We start from the raw sequence: 15,699 nt of genomic DNA, 5'->3' as shown, positions 1-15,699 counted from the left end.
GGCACAGTTTGGGAAATGCGAACTAGAAAAATCCTCCCATCGGGGCACTTACCCTGGCTAGCTACAATATTAGGATGGCTAAGCCTGCAGGAGGAGGAGTATCTGACAGCTGGGGGAGGGTGGCTACTGTTAACCTAAGTCTATCCGTTCCCTCCAGTTCCTGACAGCAGCGACAGTGAATAACAGAGAAGCACTCTTCCCTCCTGCTCTGTCTGGCTGACTCCTACACCGGCTCTGGACCTCAGTTCACCTGGGATTTTCTAGAGACCGCTCTCTCTCTGACGGCTTGAGCACGTCTCTCTTGCCGAGTGCCTCTTGCTCCAGCATTTATCACGGCTGTAATATTAACGGAATGCTCAGTCGATCAACGTCTATCTTGCCATTAGACCCTACGTCCCTGAAGGCAGGGAACACGTTCCCCTGAAACAACACAGACAAGGTCCACGCTGTGGTCTTTCCTGCTTAGAAGGGTCCTGGTAGGACTGGATCTTGTGGAATGAGGTGGGAAGGATATTGAGGCCATGTTGAAAGGTATGTAAAAGTTCACTGCTAGCAATGCACCTGTGGACATGTCTTTCTACCAAAAAGTCACACTTCTGATGTAGCCAAGAACCATTTGGGAAAATGTTCAAAACCCAAATTCACTTGACATTTAGCAAAATATAGGCATTAATAAAAAAACAAGTAAAAATAGGTAGCGCTTACAATAGTCATCCATATCTTCTATCACTTCCTTTCCAAACTATTAGCCAAGTCATGCTTCCATAATTCTATTGCAAACACAAAAACTTAATTCATGACTGGGCCATGCAGCATGGATGTTCCACGTGTGGTCTGCCGATCATCCTTATTGTTGGCTCTATAAAAATGCCGATTCCTGAGACCCACCCCAGGTCCTCCAAATCAGAGACTCTGGACCAGGGTAAAGCGAATTCCAAGGACCTCGCATTCAAACAAATACCACAGTTGATTCTGATGTGCACTGAAATTTGAGTCAAAGGCAAAATAAAATTGAGGAAGAACATAACTGTACGACCCCAAAGTCCACTTATGCTATGCATTCAAGATGTTTCTATTTCCTTTGTATTTCTAGAAGGGAAACAAATCATACCATTCATTTAAGTTCCATGAGGCAGTATTTACTCTTAAGATAAAAATAATTGTGTAGACTGAAGAATAAATTATACACAAAATACAACATATACTTTTCAGAGTACTTACCATTTGTTGTGAGAAGATCTGAGTGGGAAACTACAAAGGAATAGAAGAAAAATGAGACACATGTGTGGTTCATCCACAGGGATCCTGACCGAGAAATCCACCTTTGAACCCTTGCTTTTCTTACACTTGACTCTGAAGTAGAGACATAGCAACTTCGGGGAAATCAATTTCAACAGGTCTATAATCTGATTTCGAAATTTAAGTCCAATTGATAAAGATTTCTGGAGTCTCTCGTGGGTGCACCACAAAATGCCAAAATCGTCCCGGGATGTGGTGATGAAAAAAAAAACTGGCTCTTGATACCTTAAATTCAAGTTCAATGAAACACTAATAATTTGTACATTAGTTTCTGTGTATTTCCTGCTGCAGGTATTTCTTTATTTCATTAAAAGAGAAATTAACCTTTCATCACTGCAGAAGAATAAATGAGGCTTGTGCAAAAATGTGGACCCATTGCTTTTCTTACTTCTTTGAGCAAAGTTAGCCTGTGCAGCTTGTACTAACAGGCATGAGGAGTTGAGGTTGAGGGCTTGGATTTAATTTACCGGTTCTCGACTAACTGAATGGAACGGCTAAGAGCACAGATTAGTAAATATTTGATCATTTAGACCAACAAAGTCAAGTAATTTTGTGTTGACAGAGACACTGGGAGATAAAAATTTCTCTCCTTTCCCAGAAAACGACAGAGATGATCACTATTGAGACTTACTAGGTATCATAGGGTTATTGGGAGAATTAAACGAGAAAATCCAGATAAAATGCTTATTGCACTGACTGGCACATTGCCAGCAGGTAACAAGCATGAGCTACTATGGCAACGAAATGATGATGACCGTGAGTATACAATTTCCACTACTCGTTGTCTTAAGTAATTGATTTTCTAATTTGGACTCATGGCAACCCTTGATGGAAGAGTTCCTCATCTTAAGAGAAGTAAAGTGAAGCACTTAGAGGTAAAATAACTTGCCCAAGGTACCACTATTATTTCCATTTTCCCGATGGAGACACCAAGGTTGGAGAAGGATAGGCATCCTTACTATTGTGCCTCTGCCCTGTGCTGCATCATTTGTACTACCTCTTGGAGGCCCACCTGAGCAGATGACGCTGGCGTCTTCCCCGTGGCCGCAGTTGTGCGAGAGCCAGCCGTTGTGAGGGCAGCTCCACAGGTAGGACTCGTTTCCAGAGCAGCCCACATTGTCCAAGACAATACGCCCTGAGCCCTGACCAAAGCGGGCGCTTCCTGGCGCTGACAGAGCTGGGCCACAGTCGAGCTGCCTGCACACCACGTTGGCGTCATGGGTGTCCCAGTCGTCGTCACACACGGTGCCCCACGAGCCCCGGTACAGGACCTCCACCCGGCCCTGACACCGGCCTTCTCCGTTCACCAGCCTCAAGGCCACATCTAGAGGAAAGCACGGAGATTTCACTGTCTGTCCCTTCTGAGGGACAAGATGCCCGGCCTGCGTGAGATGCAGAGCCCTTCACAGTGAGCGGAGATCCAGAAAAGACTAGACAATCAAACGGGTTCCTCGCCCTGTTTCTGTGTTTGAAATTAAGAAGCTAAACATTCTGCCTCTTCAGTGGAGTTGGGGCAACCTGTATCCTGAGGGGCTTTCGTGGTGACATCTCTTTCAGGTCCCACTTCTGCCTCCCGCCTGACCTCTCAAGTCCAGTTCCAATCACGAAAAGCTTATGCTGCCTGTGGCACAGCCCTTTCCCCCAACCTTGGGAGCACCTACCGTGTGCCCCGCACTGCCATGGGGATTGCTCCCCACTCAGAAAGTAGAGCAATAACATTCTGGCTGTCAGCGAGAGAGCCAGGCTTGCTTCTAAAAGGCCTGTGTCCCTGCACACTTGGGACATCTCTTCTCCTCCCTCACACACACCACAAGGCACGGAGTTTTAAAGTTTAATCATGGCAGACGGTTTTGAGCATTTCCTAAATGGGAACCTCTGCTCATATTCAAGAGCTTGATATACGTCATCTTAGTTCATCCTCAAAACAACCCTGTGGGGAAACTGAGGTTCAAGAAGGTGACCCCAGATCAACTGACTCGTGAGTGAAGGGGCAGGATACGTACTCAGGCCGTTGCTCTTAACCATTTCACCTTTCTGCCTCCTGATATTGTTTTTAACATTTGAACAATTTGGCCCAAGTCACGCTCTGTGCTTTGGCACAAGCCGGCACACTCATGCACTCACAGGACTAAATGAGAGGAGGAAATAGTGAGCAGGAGAGTTACCGAGTAAGGCATCACCTGAGGCAGAAGTATCCACCGTATTGCCATGACGTGATAAAAGTTCTAGAAAAGGATATAAAAAATAAGCGATTACATCCAGAGAGACTCGGTTAGATGCTCCTGTTCCAAACTGCCTCTGCTGCCCTCCTGAGTGGCTGTAAGCCCTGCTGGACACCCAGAAGGCCTGCCTGGGGCGCCGAGATCTTAGGAAGTGGGTGTGGCTGCGCTCAGGGTGGACTGGGGACTGTGGGCTTGTCTTCCGGTCAGAGCGGAACCTCGCAAGGAAGGGGCTGAGGGCCCAGGTGGACCCCCACAGAGGAGGCCCTTCCTGTCCTGCATCTAAAACCCAGCAGGATTCTCTGCAGCCGTCCCCCCTGAGTCCTTCGGGCTGGCCTTGGGTCCCACAACCTCCCAGTCGCAGAGTTTAATTACCTGTTGGCGTCTGCGTCTCCACAGAAGTGCTTTCCATGGTTGTTGCTAAAAATAAAGAGAAAAAGGCCCAATGAGAGCTCCTCTGAACACAAACATTAAATCTGACGCCCTTGCTCATTGGAGCAAGGGCGGGGGACTGCATCACACTTCACTTTGGAGGCTTAGCTGGCCCCGTCACTCCTAAATTAATTCACTCAGCGAATATGGACTACTCTCTGACCGCACACGAGGCACTGCGCTAAACGTCGGGGAGAGAGAAGGGATCCATCGTAGAGGGTGAGGCTCAGTCCTCTGGAGCTCAGAGACTACTCAGCAGCCAGACTTGGTCACCGGCCAAGGAGGAGCAGAGAGTGGGGGGGAGCGGGACTCTCAGATGGAGCAAGTCGTGGGCTTGGGAGAAGGGCAAGAGCAATCCAAAGAGGAAAGAGGAATGGGTATTTCTTTGCGCTGACAAAGCTGGGCCACAGTCAAGCTGCCTGCGGACCACGTTGGCCTCATTGATGTCCCAGCTGGCATCAGACACCGTGCCCCGGGAACCCTGGGACAGGACCTCCACCTGCCCCTGACACCGATCACCTGCGTTCCGCAGCCTCAGGGCTAAACCCGATTCGGTCCCTAGAGGAAGGCACAGCATTTCTCTCGTATGTTCCAACTGAGAGACAAGGTCTCAGGCCTCTAAAGCATTCATAATCCTTCCCAGTAGACAAAGATCCCCGAGAGAATCACTGCCCGGGATGGACCCTTAACATGCCTTGAGTTAGAGTTCTTCGTGCTTCAACTGCAGTGACTGCTCTGCCAAAACCCAATCCACTAGAGCTTCTGAAGGAAAAGTACACACGCCTCAGTTTGCCTCCTGGAGAGGACCTGGAAACGATTCATCTTTTATGATGCTTTCGTGCCAAAATCGACTTAATACAAAGAGATCTGCCATGTTTAAATTCTTACTAAACTGTCTGACAAGGTTGCTTTCACGATCCCTTGTTTCTTACTTCCTGATACGGGGAGGGTTAAGGCATCTGACAAACTTCTCAGATACTTTTCCAAGGTCAAGTCCCGCCGGGAGCAGCCATCAGGGTCAGAGGCTTGAAGCTCTCTAACAGAACCAACAGGCCAGTGAGGGTCCTTGATGTCAGAGAACTGCGCCACTGGAACAGTCTCTCCACCTGGAATGTGGGGCCCACAAGGGACTCTTCCAGCTGCCCTGCCTGATGTTGTTGACGGCCCATTAAGTGGGCCAGTGAGGCCAGGTGGCTACACACCCTGAAAATGAAGAAGCAATTCACAATAGAAACAGGCAGCCAGAGGATTCTTTCAACAGACACCACAGTACCAGGAAGGGTCTGCCCCAGCACATCCCCACCTCATTTCCGACATACCATCCCTACTCCCACATTCAAGGGCAAGCTGACAGACGTGCCCGAGAGAATCCTCCAGTCAGAACTCTGCTATTTGAACACAGTTCAGAGGACACCATGCGATTCCCACTGCCAGGCTCCAGGCATCTTGCTTAGTCACGTGGCAGTCAATGTCAGAATCTGCATCCAGCTCAGAAGCTCTGAGCTCCAGAGTCTTGACAACACTCATCCACAGCACCAAACAGAACACTGAAGGTGTCCCTGCTTGGGCTGTGTCCATGCATTTTGAATGAACCCTTTTGCACAGATTTACTGAGACCAACTTGCACTCTTCCAACAGTCAACCACATAGTCCTAGAGGAGGCCGGCTGCCATTTTGGGAACGGTGGTAAATCGCCTGGAGAACGAAGCTTCTACTTCTTTGTTTTCCAGGAAATGGAAACAGACTGTTCTCTAGCACCGGGGATCAGTGTTCAAGATAGCTAAGCTGTCAGAATGGACCAAAACAGGAGCCACAAAGAGATCTCTCCAGATATTCCCCCAAAGAACTAGTCACTTTCCTGGGGAGCTGGTACCTTTCCATCTGGATTCAGCCATTGTCCCAAACCCCCCGAAGAACCTATTGTGCACATTAGGACATTGTGTACATTATTGCTCTACTGGGGGACCAATCGAAGGGCTTGAGCATTGAAAACAAGCAAGGTATCGTCCTATATCTACAGGATGGGCCACTCTAGTTATTCTAGCAGAGAAGCCTAAGGAGATTGTATAGCGACTCCAACAGCACTTTCTCCCACAGAGAAAGTCCTCTGGGACGTAAGCAAATGTTTACTAAGAGTTATTGCATCTTCCTAGTTTCTTGAAGTTAATACCATGTCTTCCTATTCATATGCACTATCGCATTCAATCCTTCCCCCAACCCCATCATTCCCACCTACAGATGAGGACACTGAGGTGCAGACATGCTCAAAGAAGCCCAAGGACACACAGACTCCAGCTCTACTGTCCATGCTTTTAGCTATCATCCCGAGCTGCCTTTTGTCACAGCCACTGCCTGCTACCAGCCCACTCCTTGTGGTTCTTGCAAGGAAGGTGGTCCATGCCAATCTACCTTCCATACACCCGCCACAACTTGGTTTTCAACTGGCAGTCACCCAGCAGCCTTGACTAAGATTCTATATTGTTTTTCCTCTGATTTTCAGCACCATTCCAAGAGAAGAAACTTTTTGATCCTTGTGGTTTCCGTCTCTAATCTGTCACAAGCAACCAGGTTAGTTCATTCTCTCAGGTCCTATCTCTTCTCTGTCATAGAGTCTCTCCCGTAGAGGGGAGTTTAAGGATTCTGTGGATGGGAGCCTTATCTGAGCCGTCTCCATGGAGTCTCGTTGTCCCCAAGCCAATGGCCAGCCTAAGAGGATGGTACAGAGGGACAGGATGCCTCAAGTGGAGATGGTCCCAGATTGCTCATTGTTTCATGGGTCAGCTCAAGACGGGACCAAGGATGTGCACCCCAGAGATTTACTCCTGAATATATCTCTGGCTTTGCCTCCACCATCTCCATCCAGATTGAGACAAGGACTTAGAAGGCAAACAAGAACTGGGACCGACTGCAGCTGTCCCCACATTTGCCACAAAGTCAGGAAGTGTTCGACCACCAACGGCAGGCAATACTTCCAAAACTTCGTTGATAAGCAGTTTCTTTTTTCCTAGAGCTTCCGAAAATGTTTCAAGGGCACAGTTTGGGAAATGCGAACTAGAAAAATCCTCCCATCGGGGCACTTACCCTGGCTAGCTACAATATTAGGGTGGCTAAGCCTGCAGGAGGAGGAGTATCTGACAGCTGGGGGAGGGTGGCTACTGTTAACCTAAGTCTATCCGTTCCCTCCAGTTCCTGACAGCAGCGACAGTGAATAACAGAGAAGCACTCTTCCCTCCTGCTCTGTCTGGTTGACTCCTACACTGGCTCTGGACCTCAGTTCACCTGGGACTTCCTAGAGACCGCTCTCTCTCTGATGGCTTGAGCACGTCTCTCTTGCCGAGTGCCTCTTGCTCCAGCATTTATCACGGCTGTAATATTAACGGAATGCTCAGTCGATCAACGTCTATCTTGCCATTAGACCCTACCTCCCTGAAGGCAGGGAACTTGTTCCCCTGAAACAACACAGACAGAGTCCACGCTGTGGTCTTTCCTGCTTAGAAGGGTCCTGGTGGGACTGGTTCTTGTCGAATGAGGTGGCAAGGATATTGAGGCCATTTTGAAAGGTATGTAAAAGTTCAATGCTAGAAATGCACCTGTGGAAAAGTCTTTACATCAACAAGTCGCACTTCTGAGGTAGCCAAGAACCAGTGGGGAAAATGTTCCAAACCTAAATACGCTTGACGTTAAGGAAAATATAGACATTAAGAAGAAATAAGTAAAAATAGGTAGCACTTAAAAGAGTTATACATATCTTCTGTCGCTTCCTCTGGAAATTCTCAGCCAAGTCATACTTCCATAATTCTATTGCAAACACAAAGCCTTAATTCAGTACTGGGCCACGCAGCTTCATTGCTCAGGGTGTGGTCTGCAGGTCCTCCTTACTTTGGGTTATATAAAAATGCAGATTCCCAAGCCCCACACCAGGTCCTCCAAATCAGAGACTCTGGACGGGGGTAAGGCGAATTCCAAGGACCTCACATTCAAACAAACACCCTAGTTGATTCGGATGTGCACTGAAATGGAGTCAAAGGCACAATAGCATGGACTGTATGACCACACGGTCCATTTACGCTATACATTCAAGATGTTTCTATTGCCTTTGTGTTTCTAGAAGAGACACAAATCATACTTGTATGCAGACCTCACACCATTCACGAAAGTTCAGTGAGGCAGTATTTATTCTTAAGATATAAATAACTGTGTAGAATGAAGAATACATTATCCAAAAATTACAACATATTCTTTTCAGAGTACTTACCAGGTTCTGTGAGAAGATCTGACTGGGAAACTATAAAGGAATAAAAGAAAAATCAGACGTGTGCGGTTCGTCCACAGGGATCCTCACCGAGAAATCCACCTTTGAACCCTTGCTTTTCTTACACTTGACTCTGAAGTTGAAATGTAGCAACTTCGGGGAGATCGATGCCAACAGATCTATAATCTGATTGCAAAATTTAATTCCAATTGATAAAGATTTCTGGAGTCTCTCGTGTGTGCACCGCAAAATACTAAACTAGTTCCAGCAAATGTGATGATAAAAAAAAGTGGCTCTTGATACCTTAAAAACAAGTTCAATGAAACACCCTTTAGTAATTTGTGCATTTGTTTCTGCATGTTTCCTGCTGCAGATATTGCTTTATTTCATTAAAATAGAAATTATCCTTTCATCACTGTAGAAGAACAAATTAGGCTTGTGCAAATATGCTTTTCTTATTTCTTTGAGAAAAGTTAGCGTATGCAGCTTGTATTAACGAAGTTGAGAGTTTTGATTTAATTTACCAGTTCTCAACTAACGGAATGGCATGGCTAAGAGCACAGATTAGTAACTATTTGATCATTTAGTCCAACAAAGTCAAGTGATTTTGTGTTGACAGAGACACTGGGAGATAAAGATTTCTCTCCTTTCCCACAAAAGGACAGAGATGATCATTACCGAGACTTACTACGCTTCATAGGGTTATTGGGAGAATTAAATGAGAAAATCCAGATAAAATGCTGATCGTACTGACTGGCACATTGCCGGCAGCCAACAAGCGTGAGCTACTACGGCAATGAGATTATGATGATGACCGTGAGTATACAATTTCCATCACTCGCTGTCTTAAGTATTTCATTATCTCATTTGGTCCTCATGGCAACCCTTGACGGAAGAGTTTCCTCGTCTTAAGAGAAGTAAACTGAAGCGCTTAGAGGTAAAATAACTTGCCCAAGGTACCACTATTATTTCCATTTTCCTGATGGAGACACCAAGGTTGGAGAAGGATAGGCATCTTTACTATTGTGCCTCTGCCCTGTGCTACATCCTTTGTACTACCTCTTGGAGGCCCACCTGAGCAGATGACGCTGGCGTCTTCCCCGTGGCCGCAGTTGTGCGAGAGCCAGCCGTTGTGGGGGCAGCTCCACAGGTAGGACTCGTGTCCTGAGCAGCCTACTTCGTCCAGGACAATAGGCCCTGAGCCATGACCGAAGCGGGCACTTCCTGGGGCGGACGTGGCCTGGCCACAGCCCAGCTGCCTGCACACCACGTTGGCATCATTGGTGTCCCAGCCGTCGTCACACACGGTGCCCCACGAGCCCCGGTACAGGACCTCCACCCGGCCCTGACACCGGCCCTCTCCGTTCACCAGCCTCAAGGCCACATCTAGAGGAAAGCACGGAGATTTCACTGTCTGTCCCTTCTGAGGGACAAAATGCCGGGCCTGCGTGAGATGCAGAGCCCTTCACAGTGAGCGGGGATCCAGAAAAGACTGGACAATCAAACGGATTCCTCGCCTTGTTTTTGTGTTTGAACTTAACAAGCTAAACATTCTGCCTCTTCAGTGGAGTTTGGGTAACCTTGTATCCTGAGGGGCTTTCGTGGTGACAGCTCTTTCAGTTCTCACTTCTGTCCCCGGCCTGACCTCTCAAGTCCAGTTCCAATCACGAAAAGCTTGTCCTGCCCGTGGCACAGACCTTTCCCCCCACCATGGGAGCACCCACCGTGTGCCCGGCACTGCCATGGGGATTGCTCCCCACTCAGAAAGTAGAGCAATAACATTCTGGCTGTCAGCGAGAGAGCCAGGCTTGCTTCTAAAAGGCCTGTGTCCCTGCACACTTGGGACATCTCTTCTCCTCCCTCACACATACCACACGGCGCGGAGTTTTAAAGTTTAATCATGGCAGACGGTTTTGAGCATTTCCTAACATGCGAACCTCTGCTCATATTCAAGAGCTTGACATACGTCATCTTAGTTCATCCTCAAAACAACCCTGTGGGGAAACTGAGGTTCAAGAAGGTGACCCCAGATCAACTGACTCGTGAGTGAAGGGGCAGGATACGTACTCAGGCCGTTGCTCTTAACCATTTCACCTTTCTGCCTCCTGATATTGTTTTTAACATTTGAACAATTTGGCCCAAGTCACGCTCTGTGCTTTGGCCCCAGCCGGCACACTCATGCACTCACAGGACTAAATGAGAGGAGGAAATAGGGAGCAGGAGAAGTTACCGTGTAAGGCATCACCTGAGGCAGAAGTATCTGCCGTATTGCCATGTCGTGATAAAAGTTCTAGAAAAGGATATAAAAAATAAGCGATTACATCCAGAGAGATTCGGTTAGATGCTCCTGTTCCAAACTGCCGCTGCTGCCCTCCTGAGTGGCTGTAAGCCCTGCTGGACACCCAGAAGGCCCGCCTGGGGCGCCCAGATCTTCGGAAGTGGGTGTGGCTGCGCTCAGGGTGGACTGGGGACTGTGGGCCTGTCTTCCGGTCAGAGCGGAACCTCGCAAGGAAGGGGCTGAGGGCCCAGGTGGACCCCAACAGAGGAGGCCCTTCCTGTCCTGCATCTAAAACCCAGCAGGATTCTCTGCAGCCGTGCCCCCTGAGTCCTTCGGGCTGGCCTTGGGTCCCACAACCTCCCAGTCGCAGAGTTTAATTACCTGTTGGCGTCTGCGTCTCCACAGAAGTGCTTTCCATGGTTGTTGCTAAAAATAAAGAGAAAAAGGCCAAATGAGAGCTCCTCTGAACACAAACATTAAATCTGACCCCCTTGCTCATTGGAGCAAGGGCGGGGGGCTGCATCACACTTCACTTTGGAGGCTTAGCTGGCCCCGTCCCTCCTAAATTAATTCACTCAGCGAATATGGACTAATCTCTGACCGCACACGAGGCACTGCGCTAAAAGTCGGGGAGAGAGAAGGGATCCATCGTAGAGGGTGAGGCTCAGTCCTCTGGAGCTCAGAGACTACTCAGCAGCCAGACTTGGTCACCGGCCAAGGAGGAGCAGAGAGTGGGGGGGAGCGGGACTCTCAGATGGAGCAAGTCGTGGGCTTGGGAGAAGGGCAAGAGCAATCCAAAGAGGAAAGAGGAACGGGTATTTCTTTGCGCTGACAAAGCTGGGCCACAGTCGAGCTGCCTGCGGACCACGTTGGCCTCATTGATGTCCCAGCTGGCATCAGACACCGTGCCCCGGGAACCCTGGGACAGGACCTCCACCTGCCCCTGACACCGATCACCTGCGTTCCGCAGCCTCAGGGCTAAACCCGATTCGGTCCCTAGAGGAAGGCACAGCATTTCTCTCGTATGTTCCAACTGAGAGACAAGGTCTCAGGCCTCTAAAGCATTCATAATCCTTCCCAGTAGACAAAGATCCCCGAGAGAATCACTGCCCGGGATGGACCCTTAACATGCCTTGAGTTAGAGTTCTTCGTGCTTCAACTGCAGTGACTGCTCTGCCAAAACCCAATCCACTAGAGCTTCTGAAGGAAAAGTACACACGCCTCAGTTTGCCTCCTGGAGAGGACCTGGAAACGATTCATCTTTTATGATGCTTTCGTGCCAAAATCGACTTAATACAAAGAGATCTGCCATGTTTAAATTCTTACTAAACTGTCTGACAAGGTTGCTTTCACGATCCCTTGTTTCTTACTTCCTGATACGGGGAGGGTTAAGGCATCTGACAAACTTCTCAGATACTTTTCCAAGGTCAAGTCCCGCCGGGAGCAGCCATCAGGGTCAGAGGCTTGAAGCTCTCTAACAGAACCAACAGGCCAGTGAGGGTCCTTGATGTCAGAGAACTGCGCCACTGGAACAGTCTCTCCACCTGGAACGCGGGGCCCACAAGGGACTCTTCCAGCTGCCCTGCCTGATGTTGTTGACGGCCCATTAAGCGGGCCAGTGAGGCCAGGTGGCTACACACCCCTGAAAATGAAGAAGCAATTCACAATAGAAACAGGCAGCCAAAGGATTCTTTCAACAGACACCACAGTACCAGGAAGGGTCTGCCCCAGCACATCCCCACCTCATTTCCGACATACCATCCCTACTCCCACATTCAAGGGCAAGCTGACAGACGTGCCCGAGAGAATCCTCCAGTCAGAACTCTGCTATTTGAACACAGTTCAGAGAACACCATGCGATTCCCACTGCCAGGCTCCAGGCATCTTGCTTAGTCACGTCGCAGTCAATGTCAGAATCTGCATCCAGCTCAGAAGCTCTGAGCTCCAGAGTCTTGACAACACTCATCCACAGCACCAAACAGAACACTGAAGGTGTCCCTGCTTGGGCTGTGTCCATGCATTTTGAATGAACCCTTTTGCACAGATTTACTGAGACCAACTTGCACTCTTCCAACAGTCAACCACACAGTCCTAGAGGAGGCCGGCTGCCATTTTGGGAACGGTGGTAAATCGCCTGGAGAAAGAAGCTTCTACTTCTTTGTTTTCCAGGAAATGGAAACAGACTGCTCTCTAGCACCGGGGATCAGTGTTCAAGATAGCTAAGCTGTCAGAATGGACCAAAACAGGAGCCACAAAGAGATCTCTCCAGATATTCCCCCAAAGAACTAGTCACTTTCCTGGGGAGCTGGTACCTTTCCATCTGGATTCAGCCACTGCCCCAAACCCCCCGAAGATCCTGTTGTGCACATTAGGACATTGTGTACATTATTGCTCTACTGGGGGACAAATCGAAAGGCTTGAGCATTGATAACAAGCAAGGTATCATCTTATATCTACAGGATGGGCCACTCTAGTTATTCTAGGAGAGAAGCCTAAGGAGATTGTATAGCGACTCCAACAGGTTCACTGTTCTCCAACAGAGAAAGTCCTCTGGGACGTAAGCAAAAGTTTACTGAAGAGTTATTGCATCTTCCTAGTTTCTTGAAGACAATACCATGTCTTCCTATTCATATGCACTATCGCATTCAATCCTTCCCTCAACCCCATCATTCCCACCTACAGATGAGGACACTGAGGTGCAGACATGCTCAAAGAAGTCCAAGGACACACAGACTCCAGCTCTACTGTCCATGCTTTTAGCTATCATCCCGAGCGGCCTTTTGTCACAGCCACTGCCTGCTACCAGCCCACTCCTTGTGGTTCTTGCAAGGAAGGTGGTCCATGCCAACCTACCTTCCATACACCCGCCACAACTTGGTTTTCAACTGGCAGTCACCCAGCAGCCTTGGCTAAGATTCTATATTGTTTTTCCTCTGATTTTGCAGCACCATTCCAAGAGAAGAAACTTTTTGATCCTTGTGGTTTCCGTCTCTAATCTGTCACAAGCAACCAGGTTAGTTCATTCTCTCAGGTCCTATCTCTTCTCTGTCATAGAGTCTCTCCCGTAGAGGGGAGTTTAAGGATTCTGTGGATGGGAGCCTTATCTGAGCCGTCTCCATGGAGTCTCGTTGTCCCCAAGCCAATGGCCAGCCTAAGAGGATGGTACAGACGGACAGGATGCCTCAAGTGGAGATGGTCCCAGATTGCTCATTGTTTCATGGGTCAGCTCAAGACGGGACCAAGGATGTGCACCCCAGAGATTTACTCCTGAATATATCTCTGGATTTGCCTCCACCATCTCCACCCAGATTGAGACAAGGACTTAGAAGGCCAACAAGAATTGGGACCAACTGCAGCTGTCCCCACATTTGCCACAAAGTCAGGAAGTGTTCGACCACCAATGGCAGGCAATACTTCCAGAACTTCGTTGATAAGCAGTTTTTTTTTTTCCTAGAGCTTCCGAAAATGTTTCAAGGGCACAGTTTGGGAAATGCGAACTAGAAAAATCCTCCCATCAGGGCACTTACCCTGGCTAGCTACAATATTAGGATGGCTAAGCCTGCAGGAGGAGGAGTATCTGACAGCTGGCGGAGGGTGGCTACTGTTAACCTAAGTCTATCCGTTCCCTCCAGTTCCTGACAGCAGCGACAGTGAATAACAGAGAAGCACTCTTCCCTCCTGCTCTGTCTGGCTGACTCCTACACCGGCTCTGGACCTCAGTTCACCTGGGACTTTCTAGAGACCGCTCTCTCTCTGACGGCTTGAGCACGTCTCTCTTGCCGAGTGCCTCTTGCTCCAGCATTTATCACGGCTGTAATATTAACGGAATGCTCAGTCGATCAACGTCTATCTTGCCATTAGACCCTACGTCCCTGAAGGCAGGGAACGCGTTCCCCTGAAACAACACAGACAAGGTCCACGCTGTGGTCTTTCCTGCTTAGAAGGGTCCTGGTAGGACTGGATCTTGTGGAATGAGGTGGGAAGGATATTGAGGCCATGTTGAAAGGTATGTAAAAGTTCACTGCTAGCAATGCACCTGTGGACATGTCTTTCTACCAAAAAGTCACACTTCTGATGTAGCCAAGAACCATTTGGGAAAATGTTCAAAACCTAAATTCACTTGACATTTAGCAAAATATAGGCATTAATAAAAAAACAAGTAAAAATAGGTAGCGCTTACAATAGTCATCCATATCTTCTATCACTTCCTTTCCAAACTATTAGCCAAGTCATGCTTCCATAATTCTATTGCAAACACAAAAACTTAATTCATGACTGGGCCATGCAGCATGGATGTTCCACGTGTGGTCTGCCGATCATCCTTATTGTTGGCTCTATAAAAATGCCGATTCCTGAGACCCACCCCAGGTCCTCCAAATCAGAGACTCTGGACCAGGGTAAAGCGAATTCCAAGGACCTCGCATTCAAACAAATACCACAGTTGATTCTGATGTGCACTGAAATTTGAGTCAAAGGCAAAATAAAATTGAGGAAGAACATAACTGTACGACCCCAAAGTCCACTTATGCTATGCATTCAAGATGTTTCTATTTCCTTTGTATTTCTAGAAGGGAAACAAATCATACCATTCATTTAAGTTCCATGAGGCAGTATTTACTCTTAAGATAAAAATAATTGTGTAGACTGAAGAATAAATTATACACAAAATACAACATATACTTTTCAGAGTACTTACCATTTGTTGTGAGAAGATCTGAGTGGGAAACTACAAAGGAATAGAAGAAAAATGAGACACATGTGTGGTTCATCCACAGGGATCCTGACCGAGAAATCCACCTTTGAACCCTTGCTTTTCTTACACTTGACTCTGAAGTAGAGACATAGCAACTTCGGGGAAATCAATTTCAACAGGTCTATAATCTGATTTCGAAATTTAATTCCAATTGATAAAGATTTCTGGAGTCTCTCGTGGGTGCACCACAAAATGCCAAAATCGTCCCGGGATGTGGTGATGAAAAAAAAAACTGGCTCTTGATACCTTAAATTCAAGTTCAATGAAACACTAATAATTTGTACATTAGTTTCTGTGTATTTCCTGCTGCAGGTATTTCTTTATTTCATTAAAAGAGAAATTAACCTTTCATCACTGCAGAAGAATAAATGAGGCTTGTGCAAAAATGTGGACCCATTGCTTTTCTTACTTCTTTGAGCAAAGTTAGCCTGTGCAGCTTGTACTAACAGGCATGAGGAGTTGAGGT

At 47.8% G+C, this 15,699-nt stretch overlaps 1 protein-coding gene across 1 annotated transcript in view; it reads right to left on the bottom strand.

Moving 5' to 3' along the window:
• Positions 1 to 4,191: 4,191 nt before the first annotated feature.
• Positions 4,192 to 15,699, bottom strand: part of LOC131407631 (deleted in malignant brain tumors 1 protein-like) — a 13,922-nt gene continuing 2,414 nt past the window's right edge. The window contains exons 2-6 of the mRNA XM_058544388.1: positions 11,314 to 11,476; positions 10,862 to 10,906; positions 10,524 to 10,719; positions 9,277 to 9,646; positions 4,192 to 4,508 (exon numbers count right to left, since the gene is read on the bottom strand). Coding sequence (XP_058400371.1) covers positions 4,192 to 4,508; positions 9,277 to 9,646; positions 10,524 to 10,719; positions 10,862 to 10,906; positions 11,314 to 11,476 — 1,091 coding nt within the window. The remainder of the gene's footprint in view (positions 4,509 to 9,276; positions 9,647 to 10,523; positions 10,720 to 10,861; positions 10,907 to 11,313; positions 11,477 to 15,699) is intronic.

Source organism: Diceros bicornis, chromosome 6 (assembly GCF_020826845.1).
Source record: "Diceros bicornis minor isolate mBicDic1 chromosome 6, mDicBic1.mat.cur, whole genome shotgun sequence".
NCBI classification, from domain to species: domain Eukaryota; kingdom Metazoa; phylum Chordata; class Mammalia; order Perissodactyla; family Rhinocerotidae; genus Diceros; species Diceros bicornis.
This window is presented reverse-complemented; position numbering and strand designations above follow the sequence as displayed.